Below are 26,118 nucleotides of genomic sequence, written 5' to 3'. Positions count from 1 at the left end.
CATTCGGTCCCCCCGAACGTATGGTGGAGTACCACGATCCCCCCGGGAAGCCATCTTGGGCGGGAGGCGTGTCTCGGCTGGTATGCCCGAAGCGGCGTAGCCGGGGCGCGCCTTTTTCCCGCCCTAGAGTGGGCTGGCCTAGACACCAACGCGGCCGGCCACGCCCTCGGAGGCAGGCGGGGGCGGGTTTACGCCCACCCTGAAGACGGATAAAAGGAGCAGAAGCCAAGAAAGCATCCTCTTGTTCCTGTGCTCTGAAGCTGCACCTCCCCGCTGCACGTGAGCTCGAGACGGAACGAAGAGCCAATTTTGACCCACCCACCAGCCCCTGAGGACAGCTAGTTGTGTTGAGTAAAGATTTGATCTGGTAACTCTGTTTCTTGCAGGTTGTAATGATCGTCGTGAAATTTTGAATATGCAATAAAGATTGGTTATTTTCAGTTTGTTTTGCAAATAAAGTAATGTTGCACTAATGTCGATCAGTATTCATGCTTGTAATAAGTCATGTTCGTTTTATTGTTTAGTAAATTAGATAGAATTGTCGTATTTATTTTGGTCGGGCGGTAAGGTCATGATCGGTGAGCAGTAATTGGAAGATCCCTATGAGGGGGCGTCACCCATTACGGATGGGAGCGCGTGGGGGAGGTGGCCAATTGGCCCCTCAACGGGGAGGCGGTCCTGTCTAAGGAGAGGCCGCCGGAAGGAAAGGAAAGGTGGTCAAGGCCCCTTCCTGGATAGGAGGGGCTACGGCCCCTCCTGGAGAATTTCCCGGGGCCAGGACATCTGCGACGGCAGATGGGTAAGTTGTGTGGGGTGCGGGAGGGGGTTTACGCTACCTTTTAGACACCTCATACGAGTCCTCGAACGACCGTTAAATGGCGTCGAGTCTATTGGGGCCCCCGTCAAGTACAAAGGGAAATTGGTAGATGCACTTGAGGTACGCCTCGGTGCGGTCGCTCCTCTCACAAGTGAGGGGGGTATGTCTGGGTTAGGGATCTGACACCGGTTACGACCTTGCCGTTGGCCCTTAACGTTAGGATGTACAATTTCAAGTCAAATGTTTTGTAGGATGTTAGTTCGGCTAGGAGAACCTCTGTATTAGAGATCTGTTAAGGTTAGCCAAACATCGTAATGTGGAAATGAAATTGTACATAATATGAAACTGTTATTTTAATGTTTTAATTTTGTTTCATATTTTAATAAATACGGCCGGGAAGCGTTTACTCCCTTCCCGCCTTCCAAAAATTCAAGAACTGTTTCCGGTTTCCCAATTCTTGGGGATTGTGTTGAGAGGGGGTGGCGGGTATCTCGGCCATACATAAACACTTTAGCACTGCCTAGCAGTGATAACGTGCCCAGAGTCCTAAAATCCATCACAACGATTTCAGAATTCAGGAGGGGTGAAGGTAAAAGGTTTGGGGCAGACCCTGTGGGGTGAGCCAGGTCCTACAAAGAGTTTATAAATCTGGTAACATTATTTAATTTTGTAAGAACTTGTGGTCCCCCCCTTAGAAGTTGTAGTTGACTCCCACTTGTTCCCTTACAACAGGTTGGGAACCACTGGTATTGTTGATGAGTAACTGCAGAAAACAGAATCATGAGACAAAATCAGAAAATGGTATGTGGGTTCCATGTTCTGCATGTACTGTTACCCAACCAGGAGGCAAACACAGAAGAGGTAAAAACGAAACTGTGGTTTGGACAGAAAAGGATGCTCTGGAATGATACTGAGGATAGGGGATAGTTAATAAATTAGGACTTTTTAAAACACAATGTGTAGGATTAAGCATGGGAAAAAGGGAGAGAGAAAGAAGAACACAGGACAGTTCTGTAAAAATGGTTAGTAGGGTGAGTGTGAGTAAAGAAAGCAGGGCTATAGACAGTGCAGTCTACATGAGAAAGAAAGGGGGCTATGGTTTCTCCACCTCTGTACAAACAGGTAATAAAGGATAAACACGAGTATATGTACTTTAAAAACAAGAAGTAAATAATAAAGGCCAATTATGATTAGTTGAGATGAAAACAAAAGGTGGAGTTTGAAGCACACTCTTTTAATTTTACAATGATTGAGGGATATTTTGGAAGGGAAAATTCATGCTGGGCTGACATTTCTAATTTAATATGGCAATAATAACATCATTATTGCAATTTAACACCTGCCTTTCCTACAACTGTAGAAATAGTTTGAGGATATTTGTTTTGCACAAACATGAGTATTTCAGTGGTCTTGTTTGTAATGTCCCAAATGAAGGCATGTGCAATATACCCCAAGGCAGCTTTCTTTTTAAAAGATTGACACACAACATACCAATGTGTATCAATGTGTAGTGTACTAGTGTACTACAGATAGGAATCCATTCCTTTATCAATATGCTTTGCTGAGTCAGAACTAATCACAAGGAAGCATAGCCCTGTGCTACCTCTTGAAAAACCAAAGAGCATGACATTGAATGGTACTTGCTGTGATATTGAGTGATTGATTCCCCGTATGCATTAACCTCCCTTGTCACTGTGATCAGGTAGAGTATAGGCCTACCGTGAAACACTGAAATAGTACTGTTTTGGTAAAAAATTATTGACCCTGTTTGGGTTATATATTGAAATTAAATTGCCCTGGTCTGTTAAGTTTGCACTTTTGTTTCTTTCTTCCTTTAGATAGGTAAAAGTTAGTTTGGCCCCTGCCCTTATATGTTTTAGTTCTTGTCCTATATTCCCTCTTGTCACTCTATCTGTGTTGTGTTTACTAGAATTTCATATGAACTGCATATGTCAAGCTGCAAAGCTATGTTAAACAATTTAGGAGTAGATTTAAATATTTTCTACCTATTCCCAAATTCAAAAATCGCTATTATAGAATTAGCAAATTTGCGAGCAATTGCATTTAAGGAATCTCTATTTGAGATTCCTTAAATGCAGTTCATGATTCTTTTAAAAAATGCAAATTCGCAATTTTGGCCCGCTATTTACCGCGAAGTCAAACCCCGTGGTAAATAGCGGAAATTCAGAAAAATGCACTTAAGTGCATTTTTCTAAGTTGTATGTTACACACACACATGTCCTTGGGACATTGGTGTGTGTAACACCAGCGTCCAATGTCATTTCAGGGGTGCAACAGGGTATCCTTTGGACACCCCTGCACCCTTGAAATCGCAATTTCAAAATGCGAATCGCTAATAGCGATTCGCACATTCATATGTCTTCCCATTCATTCCTATGGGCCTTTAGGCCCATAGGTATGATTGGGGAGTTATTCCTTATTTGCGATTAGCAATTAGCTAATCGCAAATAAGGAAGCTGTAGGAATCGCAAAATAAATTGCGATTTGTACATGAATCCCGTTTTGCGAGTCTGTAATAGCGATTCCTTAATAATCGCTATTACTGACTCGCAAAACGGGCCTTTGATGAATCTAGCTGTAAGTAAGCAATCATACCATGCAGCTTTTTATGTTAATAAGATAGATAAAAAAGTGCATTCTCATAATTTCTAAGTTACAATTTCGAAAGCATTTCAGAATTTCAAACGGTTTACCTGGTTCTGCAGTCATAACTCAACGTCCATGTTCTTTGAGTTCCACGATAAATCTGTTGTTTATTTTGCAAATAAAATGTGCCCTGCAAGTGTTATGATGATGCATACATAGCTTAAGGATTCGAATTAACTCAGCTGTAAAAGAGCAATTACGCTGGTGCCAAAAGAGAAGCCAGGAAGTCAAAGGATTTAAATCTACCCCATTTTACTCAAAGGCAAATGGAGTTAAGAGGACAATTATTGCTGAAAACAAAATGAGAACACATGTACAATAAATAATGTTTTATCGTCTCTTTTCTGCAGAAACCCATGGAATACGGGGACTTGCCGTTGACTGGATATCTCACAATGTCTACTGGATTAGCTCAGAGTTTGATGAAACGCAAATAAACGTGGCTCGGTTAGATGGCTCCCTGAAAACATCAGTCATCCATGGAATTGACAAGCCTCAATGCCTTGCGGTTCATCCAGTCAGAGGGTAACGTATTTTCACATATAATTGCCATATTTAACGTATTGTATTAAAAATGTCCTTGTTGGAATGATAATGCTTTAGGAGTAGCATACAATAAGTGATGGTTAATAGGCTGTGATATATTATTATCCAAATCTGAATTAATATTAACAGTTTCCCCTCTCTTTAGCATAAGAGACATTACATCAGTCAGAGAGGGTAACTTCCCGAGGCAGGCGACCTCATAGCTTTCATTTCAATGCAGACTTTGGCCCCTCTCCGAGAACCACATTTGCAACTTCTTTCGTGGCTGTTTTCTGGTGCTGAGGGCGGTATCGTTGCACAGAAATGGCACGATATCAATTCTGTTTCAGCTCCATTGCGAAAAGAGATTTCCATTTCACAAGCGGCCAGTTCGGGTAAGAGCACTGGAGCAGTGGGGCCGGATGGGGTGAATTTCGAAAGACGACGACGAGCAAAAATGTATTATTTATTTAATTTATCCTCGTGGTCATCTGTCGAATCCCCCAACCCGGCTCACCAATCTTACCTGCGTTGGTCGCTCCTGTTCCATGAATACAGGAGACTACTTCTTACTTCAAAAAAGGTATTATGGGCAGTTTGATTTCACCTCTGCCAAAATCTCCTCCTACATCCACAGACTTGTAGTAGACCTCTAATGATAGTAGTTGTATGTTTGATTTCAGTTGCCATTGCTAATTGTGCTAAGCAGCAGCCTACGCTTGTTGTGCAAGGGCAGTGCACTATTTAAAGTGCGCTGAAGGGCATCATCGTGGACATCATCAGCCTTCATGTAACAGTGTTGAATCCAGGTCAAAGGGTCCCGGGTTCCGTCACAACAGTTCCTGTAAATGCATTCAAAGTTTGACAGGCGGTTCCATCAATGTGATGGAGCCATGCAGCAAACTTTCAATCGTAAAGTGGATTTTTTTGTTTGAAAAAATAAATAAATAATAACCCCCTCAAAATGAGAGTTTTCTCCAGGGGAGTGGGGGTAATTTTACCTATTTCCCTGTGCCGTACATTCAGATTTTACCTGGTTGCGACAGGCAGTGAAAACTGGCAATTTTTCCACTCAATCTAAATAGAGTGGCCATACAATTTGCTGAACCTCTGAAGTCCCTTAATCTGTCAGACAGTTGAAGGTGTATATCAGTGGCGAAGATGAAGTAGTCTCTGCTGTCAACATACTGATTGTCTTGCCTGCTCTAAATGAGGTGGGTGGATCTTCAGTTTGGCTGAAAGGGTACTCTGTCACCCTTGCGATCGAGTATCATCTCCCCCAAACTATAAATTGGGTCCATAGCAGTAGATAATGTTACAATAGAAAATTCCAAAAAGAGTAAAGAGCTCAATGAAAGTCTTAATTCTATAATTAAGGTTGTTGTGCAATGACAGAGAACACAGAAACTCAGTGGCTTCAAGCACTGCTAGTGCACATAACACGGTTACCCCTCAGAATGTCTGAAAATCCCCATAACTTCTCCCAGGGTCACTGGCAGATTTAGAGGGCCACTGTTAAAAAGTAAGTTGGAACTCTTCCGGTAGGTGCCCAGTGTTTCTGCTAGCCCTACATGATCTTCAAAATCACATCTGGTGATGCCCATGTCATTTCAGGCACTGCCTGAGCCAATATGCAGATTTGTAGGCCCTTTCTGTGGCTTAGTGGGTGTTCTCAGGTGGATTCCCAGCGATCCATTTGCTGTGGGGCTGTCCCACTGAAGGTGTCTTTTATAACCAATGCAAGTCTAAGACCTTTCCTTTAGAGTGCTGCATCTCTTTTTAGGGACCACAGAGCAGTCCCATAAGCTGTCTCGTCCTTAGTATTTCTTCCATCGGCACTAGCTAGTACCAGCCAAGGGGAAAATATCTGCTCCTGCTCTCCCCATGGTTCCTTCCTCAGTGCAAGAATAAGTGACAGTGTGTAACACACATATCCAGACCTGGGGAGATCCCTTCCTTACAATGTGTCTCCTCACAGGTGTGGTGTGGTCTCCCAAAGCAAAAAAGATGTTGTAGTTGTCCCCAAATCAAAGGTGGATATTGTAGAATCAACTCAACAGTCCTCTGTTGCCTAACTGTTGCTGTATTGGGACCCACCTGTCTACAGGCTCCAAGCAGAAATTTTTTGAAACTGCTTGGGATCAAACCATCTCAGTGGGGACCTTGATTCTCAGTGCATGACTGGCAATTACAGAGTGTACATACAAGTGTTTTTCTTTTTTAACTAAGATGGCTGTGACCCCCGCTGGACCAATTTCAATGGGGTGTCTTTTGTTGTACTCCTGGTGATGCATCCCTGCCCCCAGGAGCAAGCTAGTAGGGTCTCTTTGCACCCAATGTTTGGATATAATATGTAGGATGTAACATGTTACTGTTTGTGTGCACTTCTGCTTCTTTTCTGTAGCAGTATTTAGATGATAAGAGCTTTAGACCTGCCCTCCTGCAACAACGCCATACATTCCCCTGGCTAACCTGACTGCTTTCTCTGTAGGGTTTCATCAGCAAGTTGCCCACCTCTTTCCTCTTCTACAGTTTCTCTTCTTCTCAAGGGATCTTCAATCTGTTGTTTTTAAAAACTGAAGTGGGGAAGTTCTATGGATTGGATCCAGAGTGACACACACTGCCGCTGATTTAGTGGCAGTCCCGTGGTCATCCCCGTGGTCATCCAAATTACTTTCACACCATTCTGCGAGGATTCAAGTTTGATCTAGCTTCTTTTCTCTAAGAACTTGATGACAACCTTCATGGTTACTGGAGCCAGAGGTCTGCCTACCACGCCCCTGTTTACTGTGGGGGTGTCCAGAACAGTCTTGTCAGAGGGAAGCAGCAATTTACAATTTCCTTCCTGTCCCTTCCTCTCCCAGGAAAGTCTAATACTCCATGATAAATCTGTGGTTCAGGAGGAGGCTTTGCAATGCCAGCTGTTATTAACTTGGCTAAGCAGTTGCATTCACAGCCTGAATACTATTATTTTAATATACAAAAATGAATGTATAGAAAATAAATCTAAGTATGGATATGTGTTACAGACTCAAAACTAGTTAACAAAAGAAATCGAAATTGCCTTCCTACTTCACATCAACCTAACGTTATGAGTTAAGCATAGTTTATCCATAGAGGAAAACAGTTTTGACATTCCAGATTCACAGTCTGAAAGAAAGGTAACTTTTCTTCCTGGAATTTTATTTGCATTATAATGCTTTCTTATGCCACCAATCATTCAGGATCCCAGCTACTAAAGTTGCATCTGTGTGCAGTAAGACAGCACGCCACTTGGCTCAGGCTCCATACATGTGCATTTGAATTTCATCACCACTTTCCATCCATGGAGCTTCTTTTGAAAGGTGATCACTTATGATTAAAGTTCTAACTCATTATAAATTAAAGCTTACAGTGAGTGAGACTCAGTGATGGATACTTACTGCAGAGGTCTAAAACCTGGACGGTATAATAAAGAAAAAGACATTCTGGAATTTTTGGCAAATTAATTTAACTCCAGAAATTATTATGTTGAGTCGTTTCTTGTTAAGAAAATTGAGAACCATCTATGGGAGGCTTGACAGAGAACAGAACTATTGGCGTCAAGATAAATGAGCCGTCTTTCACTTCAAGGCTCTATTACTCTTCAGCAGGAAAGCTTGCAACGTGCTTAGTAATGTGTTGCTTCTAGAACCAAGCAACATGAATTTTGGGTCTAACTCTTTCCCTTGTACAATTTTAGTGATTTTAGGAAAAGCGCATACATCAGATCTGGGTATATGTGCAAACACATTTATGCTATAAAAGCTTGGCGCTGACAGATACTTAATTTGGTGCAGTGTTGTCCTTCACTCTTGAATCCACAACTCATTGGGATTATCCTGCAGTGACAGGCATGAATAGAAACGTTTTAAAAAGAGAAAAGTGTCTAGCTAGTGGAGCATTATGTGATGAATTAAGGAAGTGTCCACTTCTTCGATTTGAGAGGAAAACAGTAAAAGCTGCACTCTATTTACTGCCATTCACAATTTTATGATCTCACCATGTAATCTCAAGTGCAGCGATTCTGGTACATAATTAAATGATTTCAATTTCACAGAATATTGAATAATTTCTAGATTTTTTTATCTGAAGCACAAAATATTGTCACTATTTCGTGAAAAATCTGACTAATGGACACAATAGGACTACTATTCTCCAGTGGAGTTATTAACTTATTGTCCAAAAATAATTCAAATTTCTAATGTTTGCTGTTGCCAGTTTTAGTACATTTAATTCTATTTACTACAGCATTATGCTTTTTTGTTAAATGTTCCTTCAAAGAACACCAAATCTGTCTATCCAGTCACAATTGATATTGTTTTTGGTGTAATAGCTTTTCTCTTAGAGTCCAATGAGTACTCAATCTTTTTTATGTACATTATTTCAAAGTGTTCTGCCCATGAAAATGAATGGTTATAGTTCATCCCTATATAAATGTATGACATAATAACTTCAAATCTCACTCTAGCCACCCACCATTTGGCCTGAATACACTTTTTCACTGACAATAAAATCATGATTTTGTATTATTCACATTCAAATTATTTAGAGGGCATTTATGTAATTGAAAATGTGGATGCCTTTACTTATATCACTATAGCGATGAGAGTAATGACAACCTAAGCAAGTATTGAACTTTTAAGATGCTAATTTTGTTATATTGAAGAAGCGAAGAATAGAGGTCGTCCATTAACTTTAAGCCTGATCTGACATTTGGGTGCTCTCACAAAATATAATTTTTATAAGCACTTATGTCATCAAATATCGATGCTTCATGCTGGTAGGGATAGGGAACGGCATATACAGGATTATATTTTGAATGTTGCTTGTATTGCGCTTTTGTCTTGGCAAAAATGAATGTCATTCACTTTACACTGCTTGATGTTCTCTGTGATATGAGCATATAGCAAAGTTCTGTCAAGTCTTTTTGGGGTATTATGGTGGCTAACCATAGCATACAATGCCCTGCCAATAAATACTTTTTCCATTAAACTCCTACTCAACCATCTTCCTCCTTTACTCCCCAGTCTCCCTCTCTCATCCCCCATTCCACCCACAGGCCTTAGGATACATTTATCAACTGCTCAATGCATGTTGACCAATAAATTCAATTTGGTGTTACAACCAAAAATATCAATCCCACATGGTCATTTCCCATGCTATTAGGCTTTCCTTTTTATTGAGTGGTGCTGGTATTAAATTACCACGGTTTAGCAGTAAAAAATAAAAAGATCCTTAGTCAATTAATAAAGCCTCAGCGTACATCATCATTTCTAAGCAAGCTTTCTGTTAAATCTGGTAATGTGCAAATGCAAGCAGTTTTGTCAACTCTTCTACACTGATACAAAACGTAATCAAAAGAAGCCTTCCTTTGTCAAAGTCCTAAAACCGTTTATATGCCGAAAAAACTGTAAGAACATTGGATAATTTAATAACACCTTTAAGTAATTCCTTAACAGATAAATTAACTGACTAAAATGGACTCTGGTTTTATTCTCAGAGTTAAAATATGTTGCACTGATATATATTGAAATATATTAAATGGCTATAAAATATATTAACCTATATGTTGAAATAGGGTTCACTGGCTTTGCCAGTGCTCAAGCAGAGTCCACTTTAAAAAAAATCAACTTTGGATAATAGTCACCAAATATTTAACATAGATAATGAATTAAAATGTATAGTACTGAGTAAATCACAACAATGATGAAAATACATTTAGGTATTTTATGCATGAAAGAAAACATAGCTTTTTAATTTCTGTTATTGCACAAGTATTGTAAGCAACTCACTTACCTACTCTCTCTTTTACTCATTAAGCACGTACTCCGCATGAGCTTCAAGACACTTTGTTCATTTTGGAACTAGGCTTAAAAAAAATGTCCTTTAACATTTGCCTGTTACTCCAATTCAGGGTTGAAGGGGTTGCTACAATGCCATGTTTTAAATGTAATGTTTGAGGTGCAGAACTACACAGTAGCCCATAAGGGCATTTGTATTCATTCCATTTTCACAGAATGTGGGCATGTTTACCTCAACTTTACCTAGATGTAATCGATAATGATTGGGTTTAGCCAACTACTTACCATGCAATGCGATGTACTTAACTTCTTAAAAGGCTGAAGTGCCTAAATATTCCAGAAAAATAGCACGCAAAATGTTAAATAACTTTGCAGAGTCCAAAAAGAATAGGCAAATCATTGCGGCATTATTCAATGTGTCTCAGACTTTTCTGGATAATTTGGCTGAGAAGACAAGTAAAATTCCTATAACTGTCTGCTCAGAGAATCCTATTTGAGAATTTGAAGATCAACTTTGCTAAAACATTATCTAATATTTTACCTACTCTATAGTTGTTGAAACTTTCTCACCATTTCCAAATACCAGTTCAAAATCAATAGTTACATGTTGTCATGAAAGTAACAAAAAATGTACTAAATGTGATGGCTCCTAATCATGCCACTTTTTCCCTAGACTTACTGATTCATACCGTCACTTCTAATCATCCCATTTGAGCATGAAGCCATAAATTATGGAGCAATTGTTATCTTTCAATAACATAGCAAACTGCAAGCTTTAATTTTATAAGGATGCATATGAGAAATAATAGACTCCAAAAGATGGACATTTGATCATTATGGCTAAATTTCTTGCCCTGTAAGCCGCAGTCACCAAAGGTCAAAAGGGTCAGCTCATCAATCCTTTACAGCTATAAATGAATAATTGATAAACATGTTAATTATGTGTGCATCTATAAACTTTATGGTGGTAGGGCATGACCAGTGATATATGTTGCCCAAAAGATTACTTCGAACTACAGCTGATGTAAAAAAAAGTTTTAATGCCTTTTCAGTAGGCCATGTGATTGGAAACATATCATGTGAACACTGCAAGACTTACCCAAAACCGACTGACAGAATGGAAAATGTTCATCTATTCACTCACTGGCATTTAAAATATGGGAAGAGTTTCCTAGTAAAAAACTGGTGGGATATGCACTGAATTTTATATGTATCATTTGAAGACAAGACGTTAATAAAATTTCGTTCATGCTTCAGATAAGTGATGGCATTTTCTAACACCATCTAGTTGTCTGAATTCTGAGCCAATGAAAGTTTGTAAAGGTGGACAATCAGAACACCAATATATTATAGCCATCAAGATATAACCCGTTGGCTTTCAGAAATGATGTACAATGGTTAGGTTTGAGTTCCAAATACCTATGGTATCATAGCATCTCACAACCATGCTTCCACTGCATTTGCATCAGTTTTAGCCACAATGGGCTTCTAGGATACTGGTCTAAAATGTGTTTGATCCCACAGGTCTATACAGGTTTTTCTAAGTAAAAAGATATAAACTTCTATTTTTATTGTCAAAGAAACAATACCGTATTAAAATGATGCCTTTACTTCTTTGGTATTCTCAGGAATCCAGATGGATCAAGGGAGAGTAGCCTAGTGAGTGGCAATGGTCCTAGGACACCTACATTTTAGTCCAGCCAAGAGAGTTGAAATATGGGATTCAAAAGATAAGAACAAATTACAAAAAGTCTTCCAACAGGATAACCTATCTTTATGATGTTGTAAATGATTAAAAATCTCAGGGAAGGAAAAAACACTTGAATTCTTCGGTTGCACTTGAACTGAATAAATCTGCATTTGTTGTGGTTTGCTGCAGCCACCAAAACATATTAATTATGGATATGTTTGATGAGTGACTCTTGCTTAGGCATACATAAATATGATTTTGGGCCAGATTATGAGTTTGGCGGTCTTGGAGGGAGCTGCTACACCAGCACCTCGCTTAAAGACCACCAAACTCGGCTGCTGGCTACCCGCTAGATTACGAGTAATCTCATGGTCTGGCAGGGTGGACCTTTGTCATTCCCAAGGTGTGCCTATTAAAAGGGCTTTACAATGGGAATGACAAAGCCCGTTTCTGCATGGCATGGACTCTAAAGTCGATGTTGTGTAGGAAAGGAGATGACAACATGTGCCCCCTGAGGCAGCTTTATTTCCTCACCAGCACAGTTCGCATGGCAGCCTCACCGCCATGAAAACTGTGGCAGTGAGGAAATTCATAATACGCTTGGCAGTGCCACAGTGGCAGCTCCAAGCAAATTGCAGCCTCAAGACCGCCACACCTATACTAGGGATATTGGATCCCTGGTGGTTGCAGCGGGCCTAAACAGTCCGACCAACGCAGTCGTAATACGACGGTCGGACCACTGGTGCTGCAATAACCAACCACTACCACACCTCCATCACAGGTTTGGTGGTGATAACTCATAATCAGACACTTGGTCACATGGCATGAAACAAATAAAACAATGTAAATGCAGATACTTAAATCTCTTATAGTCTTTATAGACAGTGCCATAAACAGCAGTCAGTACACATTATTTTTTCCACAGTTAATAATTTAAAATAACTGTCAACTGAGATTTGGATTTAGCATTTAGTGGAAAGGCGTTTCTCCTTTGTACATTGAATTCTTAAAGACACTTTTGCATGACAGTGCAAGAGATCAGCACAAAGGATTTTGGTAAAAAAAAAAGCTTCTCTTATTCAAAGGAGCATGCATTTTCAGTGGGGGTGGCAGGGTATCTATTTTACCACCAGTGGCACTGATCACTCCATATTCCTAGGTTCAAAACTTCATTTGTGAAGGTTTAAGTCCAAATACATCACATATCACCACCATTTCCTTCAAGATGTCAAAGGTCTTTCTGATTAAACTGCAAACCTCCTTACACTGGAAGGCATACAATTAGAATCTGTATGTTTCTGTTCCAGTTAATCAAGAAGAACACAAGCTCATCTCAAAATCTTTGCACCACGAGCTTAAACACACTCCAGACTCACATGCTGCAACTCTTCAACTTCATAGACGATCACCAACCTGCAAAACTCAGATATGCACAGTAAATATATGTATAAAACAGATGACTAGACAATAAGGTCAATTGTAATCTTTATTGTCTAGTTTATGGTTGAAGGGTTAATCCATAGGGAAACTCTAGCAGAGTCCTTAGCACTGATGCAAATGGCTTAATTACTAAGCTCAGAAGCATATTATATTTGTTATTATGCTTGTGCCTCTAGACCTTCATTTACTTTTTATGGACCAATATAGCTTTAGTTTTATACCTATGGAAAGTGACGGATTTTAAGCGGCCTTCACTGCATCTGCCTTTTCTTGCAATTATAATACACATTTGGCTAAGTTAATTGGCATATTTGTCTTTTTGTTAAGTCACAACACATTTTCACAAATTGTGCAGGTGTTAAAGTAAATTACCCCATGTGGAATGTAGTACGACAGTCACCAAACACATGTAGAGTAACAATCAAACTGATGGGCTAAAAAACATCCTGGTTACAGAATTATTGAAATATTTTCCAAATAAATAATAAACATACTTTCTTATTGAATTTCATCTTGTTTGCTATGAGGTTTCATTTTAAGACCCTAAATCCTTTACTTTTTATGGGAGTGTGTAGTAGTATTAGTGATAAAAATATAAATTACTGTTAAAACATATATACAGTTATAAATATTTAATATTTAATTAGAAAACATGTATTTTCTAATTAAGTCATAAATATGTACTATTGCTATACATATTTGTTTAACATTAGTATCTATTTATATTTTTAACTATGTTAAGTAATTTAATAAATTAAACATATTTTTTATGGGATTTTATTTTAAGTTCTCGCCTTCATTATTTTCTAAGGTAGGGTGTTGTAGTAGCAGAGGTTGGCCTTGGGTAGTGCTGGACTAAAGCGTAAGTTACTACAAAAGTGTACGTTACTACAAAAAGTACTTTGTTAACAAAAAGTAGTAAACTTACTGAAAAGAGTAGACTTGCTTAAGACTTGATCAGACCTTTGTGAATCAGGCTCAGTGTATCTAGTGAGTCAGAAGCACCTTGTGTATAAGTTGGCATGGCTTAAAAAGACAACATCTTCTTACTTCAGCTTAGAAAATATAGGAACACCATTCTCGTGGCATATGTCCTGTAGAGGAAAAAACACTGGTTAACATAGATTTATTTGTGATTAGGTTTTTGCTTTTCAGCATTAAAATTAACCTATCAGAAATTGGTGGTTGACATCAGTTGCCCATCGAGCACTGGAAAGTCTTCCAATTGTATCCAGTCTAGGAAAAGCCTGCAAAAATATGAATGGGGCTACCTTATATTTTGAGGACATCTCTGAAAAGCAGATGGTCTATGATGAAAGACCTTCAGAATTTGTTTTTCTTATGGGTGACAATTTCTTTCATATAAAAATATTGTACTATTGTAATTCTAACAGTGAAACAATTTACTTGGCATTCTTGTCTTGACTATCTTTTTCATCTGCTCAGAATACTATGCACCCCCTGGGTAATTTATGGGTTCTAAAAAGTATTTATAAAGGACAGCTTCTTGCAGCCCTTCTGACCAGAGTAAATTAACTAGGGAGGATGACTTTTTTACAGATGGACGTCTTTCAAAATAATAATAATTATAAGCAATTTATCTGACCAAACACAGCATCAGAGGTCTTTTAGAGACCAGTAACCTTTCATTTATATGTAAGGAACCATCACAAGCCACTAGCTATGCTTTCTGTGATGATTATTATTTGATGTACCTTGTACTCATATGTTGGTTTGTTCACAATGCTCTAGCAAGGTATTGGTAGTCTTTTAGTGAATTTATGGCACACTAATTATTGTTTGAAACAAAGCCAAACTATACTTCTTCATTAAACACCAATAACATTTAAAATGCAGCAATTATTGAACACACAGCTTTTAAACTGTTTAACTCTTGATCATGAGAGACTAAAATTGAATTTCCTAACATTTCAAAATATTGAATCTATTCATTTAAAATGGGTAAGCATCATTTGGAGAAATGACAGTCTTCAAAAGTGATCAATGTATATTTGAGTACTCCGTTCTGTCTCAAATAGCTCTCAGAAGGTTCTTTCTCATATCTGAAATGTTGAGTATATTTTATTTTTTCAAGATCTCAAGAAATAATTTTGAATGATAATGATTTAAAATATTTATTATCATATCTGAACTTCCCCTGGTTTCCTTGTCTGTTCCTTGAATCTTAAACTATTGAATGCTTTCCTTTCTCCTCCTTCCCAAACTTTTGATAATATTATAATGCCATGCTTAATGCACAACTTTGATTGTAAAGATCTATCATTTGTCTTTTTGAAAATTAAATGATGTACAGCTGAATCCATTACAAAAGTAGGATCTTATTACAAAAATCATATGACTTTATCAGGTCTAGTGAAAGAGAAAGCAATTTGATGCCGGCAAGATGTTACCTAGTACCATGCAGAGGGTGTTCAACACAATATACAGGAGCTTCCCTATTTAGTGGTTATTTGTTCTAGGTAAGCAGGTTGACATGGGTTTCTAGCAGAAACAAAGGCTCATAACAAAGTACACAAAATCCTCCAATCTCTGACACATTTTGAACTATGTCACTCTGTTAAAAGACTAGCAGAAAGTATATACTTGTTTTCAAATTGGGATAAGAAAATTGTGATTTCTGGTAACTTCGACTGCCTCCACTAAGGAGCCATACCAAGTTGATGATAAATTGTGACAATGCACTAGGTTGAAGGTAAGCTTTTTCTGCACAATGTGTTTCTCTGAAAGCAGTAACAAAATGTAACAAGCAAATGACAATGGTGCATTCAATTGGCAGTACATGGGTGTTCCCAGGCAACCACCCATGGATTTGGGATTTAACTCACACTTCTGCATTTATAAAATTAAATTAGTTTTTGTGTGCTAAATTAAGAAATTCACTTAAGCAGCAGCAACTTTAGTTGCTATACTGCTTTGTGTGCATATTTCATAAATATGCTGAGAATCAACAAGAGAGAGAGGGCTAGAGTCGACACTCCTGTACCCCAAGCAATATTTTGTAAACAACTAAGGAGTAACTCAGTGAAAAATAATAAGGTAACAAAAACAACCTTAATTTGTTTGGTTAATAATAGCCCCCATCAATCAACTAGTGAAACCAATAAGGAAACACCGGCTACTGAAAGCAGCCTATGCCCAGTTGTGCCTATAAAGAAAAGAGAAAAATCTCTTTCCTTATAAAAGGACCCTCACTCACCACTAGTGAGATGCTTCATCATTGGGTCCCCGCTGGGGTGGCCGAATGCCTTCCCAGTGTGCTACAACGCCTGAGTTACAGCGGAGCAGGATAGTGTTGAGTGCAACAGTGCTCAAACTAATAATGTGTAATTAACTGTGAGTGCAATTAAAAAATACAAGGTTGAAGCCTATACGTTTTTTTAATAAAGGTCAACCCGTATTGGTTAAAAACAGTGTGGACGGACAAGCTAGGTTCTGTATTAGGAAACCTGTGTCCTTGAGTAAAGATAAACGGTCAACATGTTTCTGCTGTAGTAAATGCAATTTCGCTCAGCATTCGTCAGGACCAAGTTTTATGTGAAAGACTGGCCTCCGGTGGTGTATATATCAATTTATTATGAAATGTTTGGTGTCTAAAAAGGAATTTCTTTTCTTTTTTAAGGAAAATGTACTGGACTGATGGGAACACCATAAATATGGCAAATATGGATGGAAGCAACAGCAAGATTCTGTATCAGAATCAAAAAGATCCAGTTGGTAAATATTGGTGCTACATTTCTAGTCTTTTAAATGAATGTATGATGTACAGTAGAAAACTTTTTTTGTTAGGAAATTTAAATGAATGGTATAAATCTGTTTAGCTAGCTATATGGTTGTTGATTTTGCATAACCAAGGTGGAACTAGTTAATATTGCACATACTCTTTTAATCAATCTGGTGGCCGAGGTAATGAACACATCAACACATTGCTATATTCTCAGGTTTTCATTCCTCTCCTTTCATAGCTTCTCAGCAGAAAATAGGAGGCTGTTGCAAAGCATAGGGTGGGAAAAGGAATGACACAGTTATTAGGGATAGGAGAGTGTGTGCTGTCACATCTTCTAACCTTAGCGTTTTGCTCAATCAACATCCACTTTGCCATAACAAGTGTTCCTTAAACACATTTCTTTTATTGTAAATGGGAAGTCTGTGGCAATGTTTCTGTTCTGTCTCTTTATTACAACTGTTAAAACAATAGAATGTGGTAATTGGGCATTGGCAATGCAATGTTGTAGCATTTTAATACAAATATCAGCATTTATTACAAAGCACACACTGTAATAGAACTGTATTGCTATATCCTCTAAAAAGAATCCAGATAGAAGCTTAGGATGAAATCCTTAGGCAGCTTTTAGTATTTTGCTTCAAGTTGACTTGAGTAATCGTAGTTTTATTTTCTTTATAACATCATCATATCACCCGTTATTACTAATATTTAACAAATTTACCTAACCTCTCTGAAAGAAATAGTCCTTCATTTGCTCATGAATTTGAATGGCTCTATTTCATGTCCTTGAAGGTCAATTAAGGAAGTTTGTGGTGCAAACACATTTTACCACTGTATCGTGAAAGTAGGTTTTTTGATGTAGGTGGTAATGATTGACAAAAATGTTCTTATATATATTTTTTTCTCCATGATATTTTGTTGTGGGGGTATTCTTTTGTTTTTTGGGCTGCTGGGATTTATGCTGCATTAATACTAATATTAATGATGTGTTGTAGTTTGGTTGCCTTATTTCTGTGTTGACTGTTTTTGTGCGTGGTTCATGACTACGTTTGAGTATGAGAGCAAATTCAACAACAATTTGAACCAAAAGCACATGCCTTTACAGTTTCTGCGATATGTAACCATTTACAATGGTCTAACGTGGTAAAATAGGACTGCTGCAGCTCTTCAACTATTTAAGAAACCTGTCAGTCCAAATATGTGGCAATGACTGTTTCTTAATTTAGCTGTCCTCATTTATTTGATACACCCTACAGTGTTTGTTTTAAGCAAACAATGAAGGCAAGTAAGGATTTTTTCCCATAGGATGATATCATCTGCATAGCAATTAAATACATGTTCGAATGGTCTACTGTTACTATAAATACATATATTTGACTGATTGTTTATGTAGATCTCATAAAAAAAATTTTAATAGGAGGGCCCCTTCATCTCATGCATATAGGTTTCATTTTTATCTGCTTATTTAAGCGATCCCATACCATACATTAATTTGTACTCAAGTCTTATTATCTAAATTGAGTAACGTTCGTATAATATGCTATTTTCTTGTTACAGAAGAAGGTTTAATCAATTACTCAATGTTTTAAAAAAGAAATCTTTCCATTTTACGAAAACCAAAAGTCACTTTAATGTTTTCTGGTTAACAATTAATTGAAGGTGCTATCTCAAGTGTAAAAAAGGTTTTAAAAGTGGAAATCTGAATTCAAATATCAATGAGAGTGTGTGTCTCAGTAAGCGTACAAGTTAAGTTGTAAAACCAATAACATCAAGAAGTTAATACTCTGGGGTGATGGATCGAATATCCTACAATGTTTCCTATCTATCTATCTATCTATCTATCTATCTATCTATCTATCTATCTATCTATCTATCTATCTATCTATCTATCTATCTATCTATCTATCTATCTATCTATCTATCTATCTATCTATCTATCTATCTTTACATGTGTTTGAGACTCAAACTGGAAGGCAGGCATTCATCATACATCTGTCCTCAGTGCAGGTCTGACCCTAAATACTCCAAGTTCTTAGGGCAACAGACAGTCTACCTCCTTCTTTTACATATTTCAGTTACAATTCCATCCTGTGAATCACTTCTTTCACCAGGCTTGTCCTATGATCATCTTGAAATAAAAAGGTACTTGTTTTTTCTAGTTTTTAGCCTAAGCTTACATTCAGTTCGATAGAAAAGGGCAATAAAATATTGATTCTCCAAATTAAATGCTGAAGGGAATCTGAATTTAATAGAATACACTCAGACCGACATTATGTCCTTTAATGCTACTCCATGCAGCACTTGAAAGACCTTTGACATCGTAAAGAAAACATTCTAGACAGAACATCAATTACATGTAACAAGTTCATGCACATAACAATCTGTCTTTTTTGAATACGGAACTTGCTCTTTCTCTCATCAGCTACCATTCCAGAAAGATTGACTAGCCATAGCCCCCCTCATCGAAGGAGCTCAAAACTTCTTTAAATCAACACCAGCTAATCGCATCATATATTTTCCCCATCTTGCAATATTTGCACTGGTAACCTCTTGAAAGTGTTTTACAAAGGAAAACAGAAGTTGGTCAGTACCATACGGCCAAAACTCACTCATCCTGGAATCATATTCCTTCATGCAATTCACAACATTAAATTTTTTGCAAGAATGCAATTTTGGATAAAAGACAGTATCAGCCCTTTTTTTCATTCTCCATATAATCTCAAAGGTTAACTCAAAGGCATTGTATACTCTGTTACTTACCTCAAAATCTTTAACATCTTAAGTAAGGAAGCCAGCTTCAAAGAAAGTTTTTTTAGGTTGAAATATCTAATACCAGGCCAAGAGGAGAATATACATAAAACTAAATGTACATCCCTTAGGGTCTCACACCTTGGTCCAGAGAGTCTCTTTAACCTGATACTTTTAAGTACTCAAGAGACCGGAAAATTTTTCCCATGCTCCTGCCATTGACTAGATTGTGTCCTGCAGATACTACAGACCTGTAGCAGTTTATTGTCCTGTAGTTAAGGTCCCTGTTTAACTGTTCTCCCAGAAAAATCATCACCTCAACTGAAGGAACCTCCAAGAGATCCAAAACACTTTCCAAGCACCGAATTACCCACATTTTCCATATTCCGTTATACCTACAGCACGTTCATGGAGCCCAGGACTCCTCAAGGAGTTCCTCAGCTCCTCCCAAAAGGCCTAAAACCTCTCAAGATCTCATGATAGCCTCCAAGCAAGAAGGCTCTTCAGTGGGGATGGTTCTGCTTTTGCAGCGTGAGTACTTGACTTCATACCGTGGGGGATTAGGGACTCCCCCTAGAAACTATCTATCTCGGACCAACGAAAGTAGTGGCATCTCTAATGGTCTTGTGTGTGTTACTATTTAGCAAAGATGGGTACTTTCCATTTTACCACATGTAATTCTTGTCTCTTTCTCACATCGTCTGCTTTACAGATTCTTTGTGAGCTCTTCGCATAGAGAGCCTGCTATTCGTTGAAACTGGTGGCTTATTATGTGCAGACCTGCTGGTCTGTCTTCCATACATTTTTGTTTGGGTAAGAAACAGTTCCCATGAGAAATTCTGACTCACCCTGCATGTCTGCTAGCATGATGGTGAGACATCCATCGCATCAAGTATTTTTTTATGTTCACCAATAAGGACACAGGATCTGCACTTTTTCTAATTCTCCTCCTTCCTTCCTTGCCTTGAATTTTGTTTTTGGGGAGAACACCCTTACTTTGTGCCTGCAACACCATACATTGGGTTACAGAATTATCATATTAGTCTTTAACTGAGATCTACATCTCTTTTAGAGGCGCACGTCTGATGATGGTGTTTTTAAGTTAAGCATATATTGAATCGATTATTATTATTATTATTATTATAATTAAGTTTCTAAAGCGCTCAGCTACCCGTAGGTTTCCCGGCGCTAAAACCAAAAGGTGAGGGGGGAAAGTCAGAAGAGAACTATTAGATGTTGAATAGCCAGGTTTTTACCTGTCTGCAGAACCTAAGGTAGTTGGATTCTGTTCGTGTCTGATGGGGGAGAGAGTTCCAGAGTGAGGGGGCCAGCCAGGCAAAAGTTCGGCCACCCATTCTGGCTTTTTTAATTCTAGGAACTGAAAGTAAGTGTTGGTTAGAAGATCGTAAATTGCGAGGGGGTTGGTACAGTTGTGCCAAGGGGTTGAGATAAGGTGGAGCTAGACCAGAATTTATTCTGTGAATGATGCAAAGGGCCTTAAATTTTGTCCGATTTTCAATTCGGAGCCAGTGCAGGGAGCGAAGGGCATTGGAGGTTGAGGAAGTGTTAGGTAATTTGCAGAGGAGTCGCACAGCCATGTTCTGGACTGTCTGCAATTTACGCGTCACCTCTTTACTGGCTCCCAGAAGAAGGATGTTCCCGTAGTCCAGTCTCGAGGTGATAAGGGCCTGGACCACAGTTTTCTGAGTGTCCAATGGAAGCATCCAAATGATTTTTCGCAACCACTTGATGATAGTGATGTAAGTCGATGAAGTTTTGACCACATGGTTCTTCATAGATAGTTGATCGTCAAAAATGACACCGAGGTTGCGAGCTGTTTTGGATGGGGTAGGTAAAGGGCCCATTTGAACAGGCCATTGCCGAGGTCCCCATAAGGTGGTGTTGTGACCGAACAGAAGAACCTCTGTTTTTCCCCCGTTTAGTTGCAGTTTATTGTCCAACATCCAGGCTGCGATGTTGCTCAGTCCTGTGCAGAGGGAAGAGGAGGGGGAGTGAGAGTCAGAGGAAAGGGAGTAGATAACCTGGGTATCATCGGCGTACGAGTAAATAGTGAGCCCAGCTTGCTCAGCAATAGTAGCCAAAGGTCTGACGTACAAATTGAATAGCAAGGGGCTCAAGATGGAACCCTGCGGCACCCCGTACGCCGATGTGAAGGTTTGAGAAGCAGAGGACGAGGAGAAAACTTGAAAGGTGCGATCTGAAAGAAAGCTAACAAACCAGTTGAGAGCTGTGCCGATAATTCCAGATGATCTGAGGGCATTGATAAGGATGGGATGGGAAACCGTATCAAATGCGGCACTCAGATCAAGTAAAATGAGTGTCACGGTTTCCCCCTTATCAACTCGGCACCGGATGTTTTCGGAGACCCCTAGCAGAGTGGATTCAGTCGAGAAGCCACGTCTGAACCCGGATTGAGATGGATGTAATAATCCACTTGCTTCAACGTGGGTTGACAGTTGGGAGTTGATGTGTTTTTCCATGATTTTAGAAAGCACCGGAAGAAGTGAGATTGGGCGAAAATTAGATGGAATGCTAGGGTCTGCATTAGTCTTTTTTAACAGGGGCAATATCATTGCATGTTTCCATGCAGGGGGTACTGAAGCTGTTTTAAGGGAGGTATTGAGAAGATCTACAATAAGTGCAAGAGAGGAATGATCCAGTCTGTTTAGTATATGGGGAGGAAGGGGGTCCAGTGGAGAACCGGATTTAATTTTGCAAATAATGTCAGAGAGAGTCGTAATGTTAAATGGCTCCCACGTATCGATCAAGAGAGAGGCAGGAGAACTGGTTTCCCGGGGAATTCTGGAATCACAGATGATCGTAGGTTCAGGGGGAGTGGAAGGGATTAGTTGACCTGAAGTAAGAGACAGGTCATCTGGTGTCAGCTGTTCAGAAAGTAGGATAGGGGCGGGTAAGTAAGACAGCGAGTGAAAGGGGACAGGTTTCTCAAAATTGGAGTAGATGGTATCTATTTTGGCTATAAAAAATTCGGCCAATGAATTACATTGTGCAGTATCTAAGCATGGTGGTTTGGGTTGACATAATGCACCCGATAGACTCTGTACTACCTTAAAGAGAGCTTTAGGGCGGTTTTGTGCTTTGAGGATGGTTATGTTGACATGTTCAACTTTAGCATTTTTGCATAAAGAGTGGTATTTAGATAGAGCAGCTTTGTAGATTTGCTTGGAACCAGGATCATATTTTATTCGCCATTTGCGCTCTAGATTTTTACAGATAGTTTTTTCTATTTTTAAGGCAGCTGTGAACCATGGTGCGGGCGGATGGTGAAGATTATGTTTTTGCATGCGTTGGGGTAGGCATGCATCTGCAGCCTTTGCTAGCCAGGCGTTAATAGCCTCAGCAGCTTCAGTACAATTACCTTCCATGTGAGGTCTAGTGTGCTCAAGATAGAGATTGAATTCATTCATGTCTAGTTTGTTCCAGTTTCTAGAAGGTCTGGATTCAGTAGGTTTAGGAGGGATATTGAGTTGGCGACCAATGGTAATGGTGAAGTTTACCATAAAGTGGTCAGACCATAAGATTGGTAGTGAGGTCTCACAATCGATAGTTTTTAGATTGGAGAAAATGGGGTCCAGAAGGTGTCCTGCAATATGCGTGGGACCCGAATTATGTAGGGTGATATTTAATGCAGCCAGGTCCTGTAGAAGGTTGCTACTAATGGAGCAACAGGGATCATTAAGATGTAGGTTGAAATCACCAAGAATTGAAAAGTTAGTGGAATTCTGGATAAAAGGTGCTATGTGCTCAGGAAGAGTGGTGGCCCATGCACTCGCTGATCCAGGGGGGCGATAAATAAGCAATCCGGAAAAGGTAAAATTGGGAGACAGCGAAAGCTTAAAGAGACCAGCCTCACAGTTAGGCAGTACAATGTCTTCCCATTTGCAAGTGTACCGTCTGTTATAAACTATAGCTATTCCTCCGCCATCTCTCAATGTTCTGTTTTTTCCGACATAGGTATAATTATCAGGGAGAGCAGCAGCAATGTCTGGGCCGGAATGGTCTTTTAGCCATGTCTCAGTGAGGAATAAAGCTGCAGGTTCCTCCGAGACAAGGAGGTCAAATATTTCCCTCTTATGTTTCACTAAGGATCTGCAGTTTAGGCTAATCATTGTCCGAGTTGAAGAAGGGTCTGTAAATATGGGTTTGGAACATGCAGGAGGGAAGTCGGATGAAGCTATATTGGTTAGGGAGGGAAGGGAAGTAAGGGGAAGGTAACAGGCTGGACAAATGGAAGGGACGTGGGAAGGATTCAATATAGTGCAATAAGTACAGGGTGGTGACCTGAACTTAATCAGAGTTTCCCTAGAGTAGGTATGTAGCGGACCAGAGGGTGACAGGCCAGGAGTCCTAGCCCCTAGTCCCGGCCTGTCGCGGACGGGCGCAGACGGGCTCGCCTTAGGCGCGCCTTCGGCGCGCAGACGGCGCGCCCGCTGCGCTCGTCCGCTGCGCTTTCTGAAGTTGCACATTAATGTATGAGTCTGTGGGGACGGGGGGCGTGGCCTAAAAGTGGGCGTGGCCAGCGGCCTCGGCGGAGGTGAAGGTGAAGATGTGCTTCTAAATATTCATAAATTGTTTGCAGCCTTGAAAAAGTCCATAGGATGAAACATATGTTGGCTGCCAGTGTTTTGGTACTACATTAAGAAGAAAAATCAGAAATTAAAAAGAAAAGAGCACTTGGAATGGACTTTTTGTATTTACTAATATGGGTATTACCTTTTAAACAGTATGGAATGCCTTTTGTCTGCCTCTTCATTTGTGTATCTAAGAAGGCTTAAAGTCCCTGTCTGAACCAGAGGACCTTCCCATCCACCTGTGTCTCTCAAAAGGCCCTCTACAGCAGAAAGAAAAATTGAATGTTGCCAGCTAGCTCCCAAATCATTGGAAACCACTCTTTTAATACACATAGGGAGTTATCAGGATAAGGGGACATCCCTTTAGCCTAACCTTCTGAAGAACTCTGAATCATGGTGGGAATGTGTAAGCATTGGTCCCCTTCTCTTCAGGTTTGAAGGAAGACGTTCATTGCCAAAGCACCCGGGTCTGGCATCCAACTGTAATTATTCTTCATTTGAAATATCAGCCTGTTTGCAAAGAGTCTAAATCTAGAGGGCCCCACATTTGCCACAGTTTCTTGAAATAAGCCCCAAGATCACACAGTTACCGAATGGTGTTGTTTTGTTAAAATGTTTGCCCTTATTTGTTTGCAAGAGACCTTGGTTATTGATAACTCCCCTCCTTTGAAAGGGTACAAGTCTTTCTCAGGCCACGGAATTCCTTTAAGGGTGGGTAGAGCAAAGGGGGGTCTCACTGACTTTGTTTCACTAAGGTTAAAAGGAGACATTGTTGAATTGAGCATAAATAACCCTTGTCTGCAGGCATTGTTAATTTCTTTAGGACCTAGCAGTTTATTGCGCCTGAATTTTTATAATGCTTCTGCGTCTCTTCCTGACGATTTAAAATATAATGCGTTTGGGCACCTTTTTGACTAACTTTATCAGCTCCACCCGTAACACTTCTAACATCATTATGATGGGAGACTTCTTTAATATTCATCCATGCAGGGATCAAAGATCGCAAAGCAGGCGGGGGGGGGGTTCAAATTGTCCCTGTTATTTCTCAGTACATTTTGAACATAGAGGTCAGGGATACACTTGAACACCCTAACATGTGATTTTGACCTTCAATCAGCTATGGGCCAATTGAACCCAGATCAGAAGGTCATCGTTCCCACGTTTAAGTTGAAAGGTGGTGACAACTTTATTGATTACATCTTTGTTTCCACCTCTCTTTTGTATTTGATAGCTGATTTTAGTATTAAAGCAAGCATTTTTACCAAACACAACTCGCTGTCTTAAAGCCTGTTGGCCTTTATTGAGCATGAAAAAGGGGAGTGGGGGTGGTGCTGCACTGCGGACAACTGATAGTGGAAGAAGGCTTAAATGGACACAAATCACTCCTGATTCCTTGTTTGCATCTCTCCAAGCTAATTGTCAGAATGAGATCCATATCTGCATGGCTGCTCAGTCCCAGATGGACGAGATAATTGTTAAAGTTTTTGAATCTATCTCCCATGCTAGCACCAATCAATTATCGGTCCCTTTGTCCAACAATCAGCACAAGAGGGTATCAAGGTGATTTGACTTAGGCTGATCTTCTGCTGCCAGGACGCTTAAAAATGCATTGCATGCCACCCCTAGAAATAATGTTTTAATTAGAACATATAGATCGCATTACAAAGTGGCCCTTTGTGCATGCAAGGAATCCCTGAATGAGGATGCCAAGAGCAAGCTCTTGGAAGCCAGTACTCTCAAGAGCAGCACCAAGTTTTGGTGCATCGTCAATAGTCCACTACTGGAGGGGGAGCAGCCGATGCACTGGATGCCCACATTACAAAGAATTATTCGGTCAGCCATTTCGAGGGTATGTTTGGGGGTCCCACCATTAAGGTCACTCCATCTGGGATAGGTAATGGCACATCAGCTTTGATTATCTCAGAGGGTGAAGTGAGGGGGGAATACATGGTATGACCTGAAACAAGGATCCTGGGCCTGATAGAATTCCCTACGAACTTTATATGTCCCATATAGATTTTTGTGTGTCGGTATTCACCCCTGTAATAAAT

At 39.6% G+C, this 26,118-nt stretch overlaps 1 protein-coding gene across 1 annotated transcript in view; it reads left to right on the top strand.

Annotated features, from left to right (window-relative positions):
* The window catches only part of LRP1B (LDL receptor related protein 1B), a 3,669,685-nt gene that overhangs the window by 2,203,217 nt on the left and 1,440,350 nt on the right, over nt 1-26,118 (top strand). The window contains exons 30-31 of the mRNA XM_086955170.1: nt 3,835-4,009; nt 16,602-16,696. Coding sequence (XP_086811296.1) covers nt 3,835-4,009; nt 16,602-16,696 — 270 coding nt within the window. The remainder of the gene's footprint in view (nt 1-3,834; nt 4,010-16,601; nt 16,697-26,118) is intronic.

This window comes from Lissotriton vulgaris, chromosome 2_1 (assembly GCF_964263255.1).
Source record: "Lissotriton vulgaris chromosome 2_1, aLisVul1.2, whole genome shotgun sequence".
In the NCBI taxonomy this organism is placed as follows: domain Eukaryota; kingdom Metazoa; phylum Chordata; class Amphibia; order Caudata; family Salamandridae; genus Lissotriton; species Lissotriton vulgaris.
The sequence above is the reverse complement of the archived record's forward strand: the minus strand, read 5'-3'. Positions and strand labels throughout refer to the sequence as shown.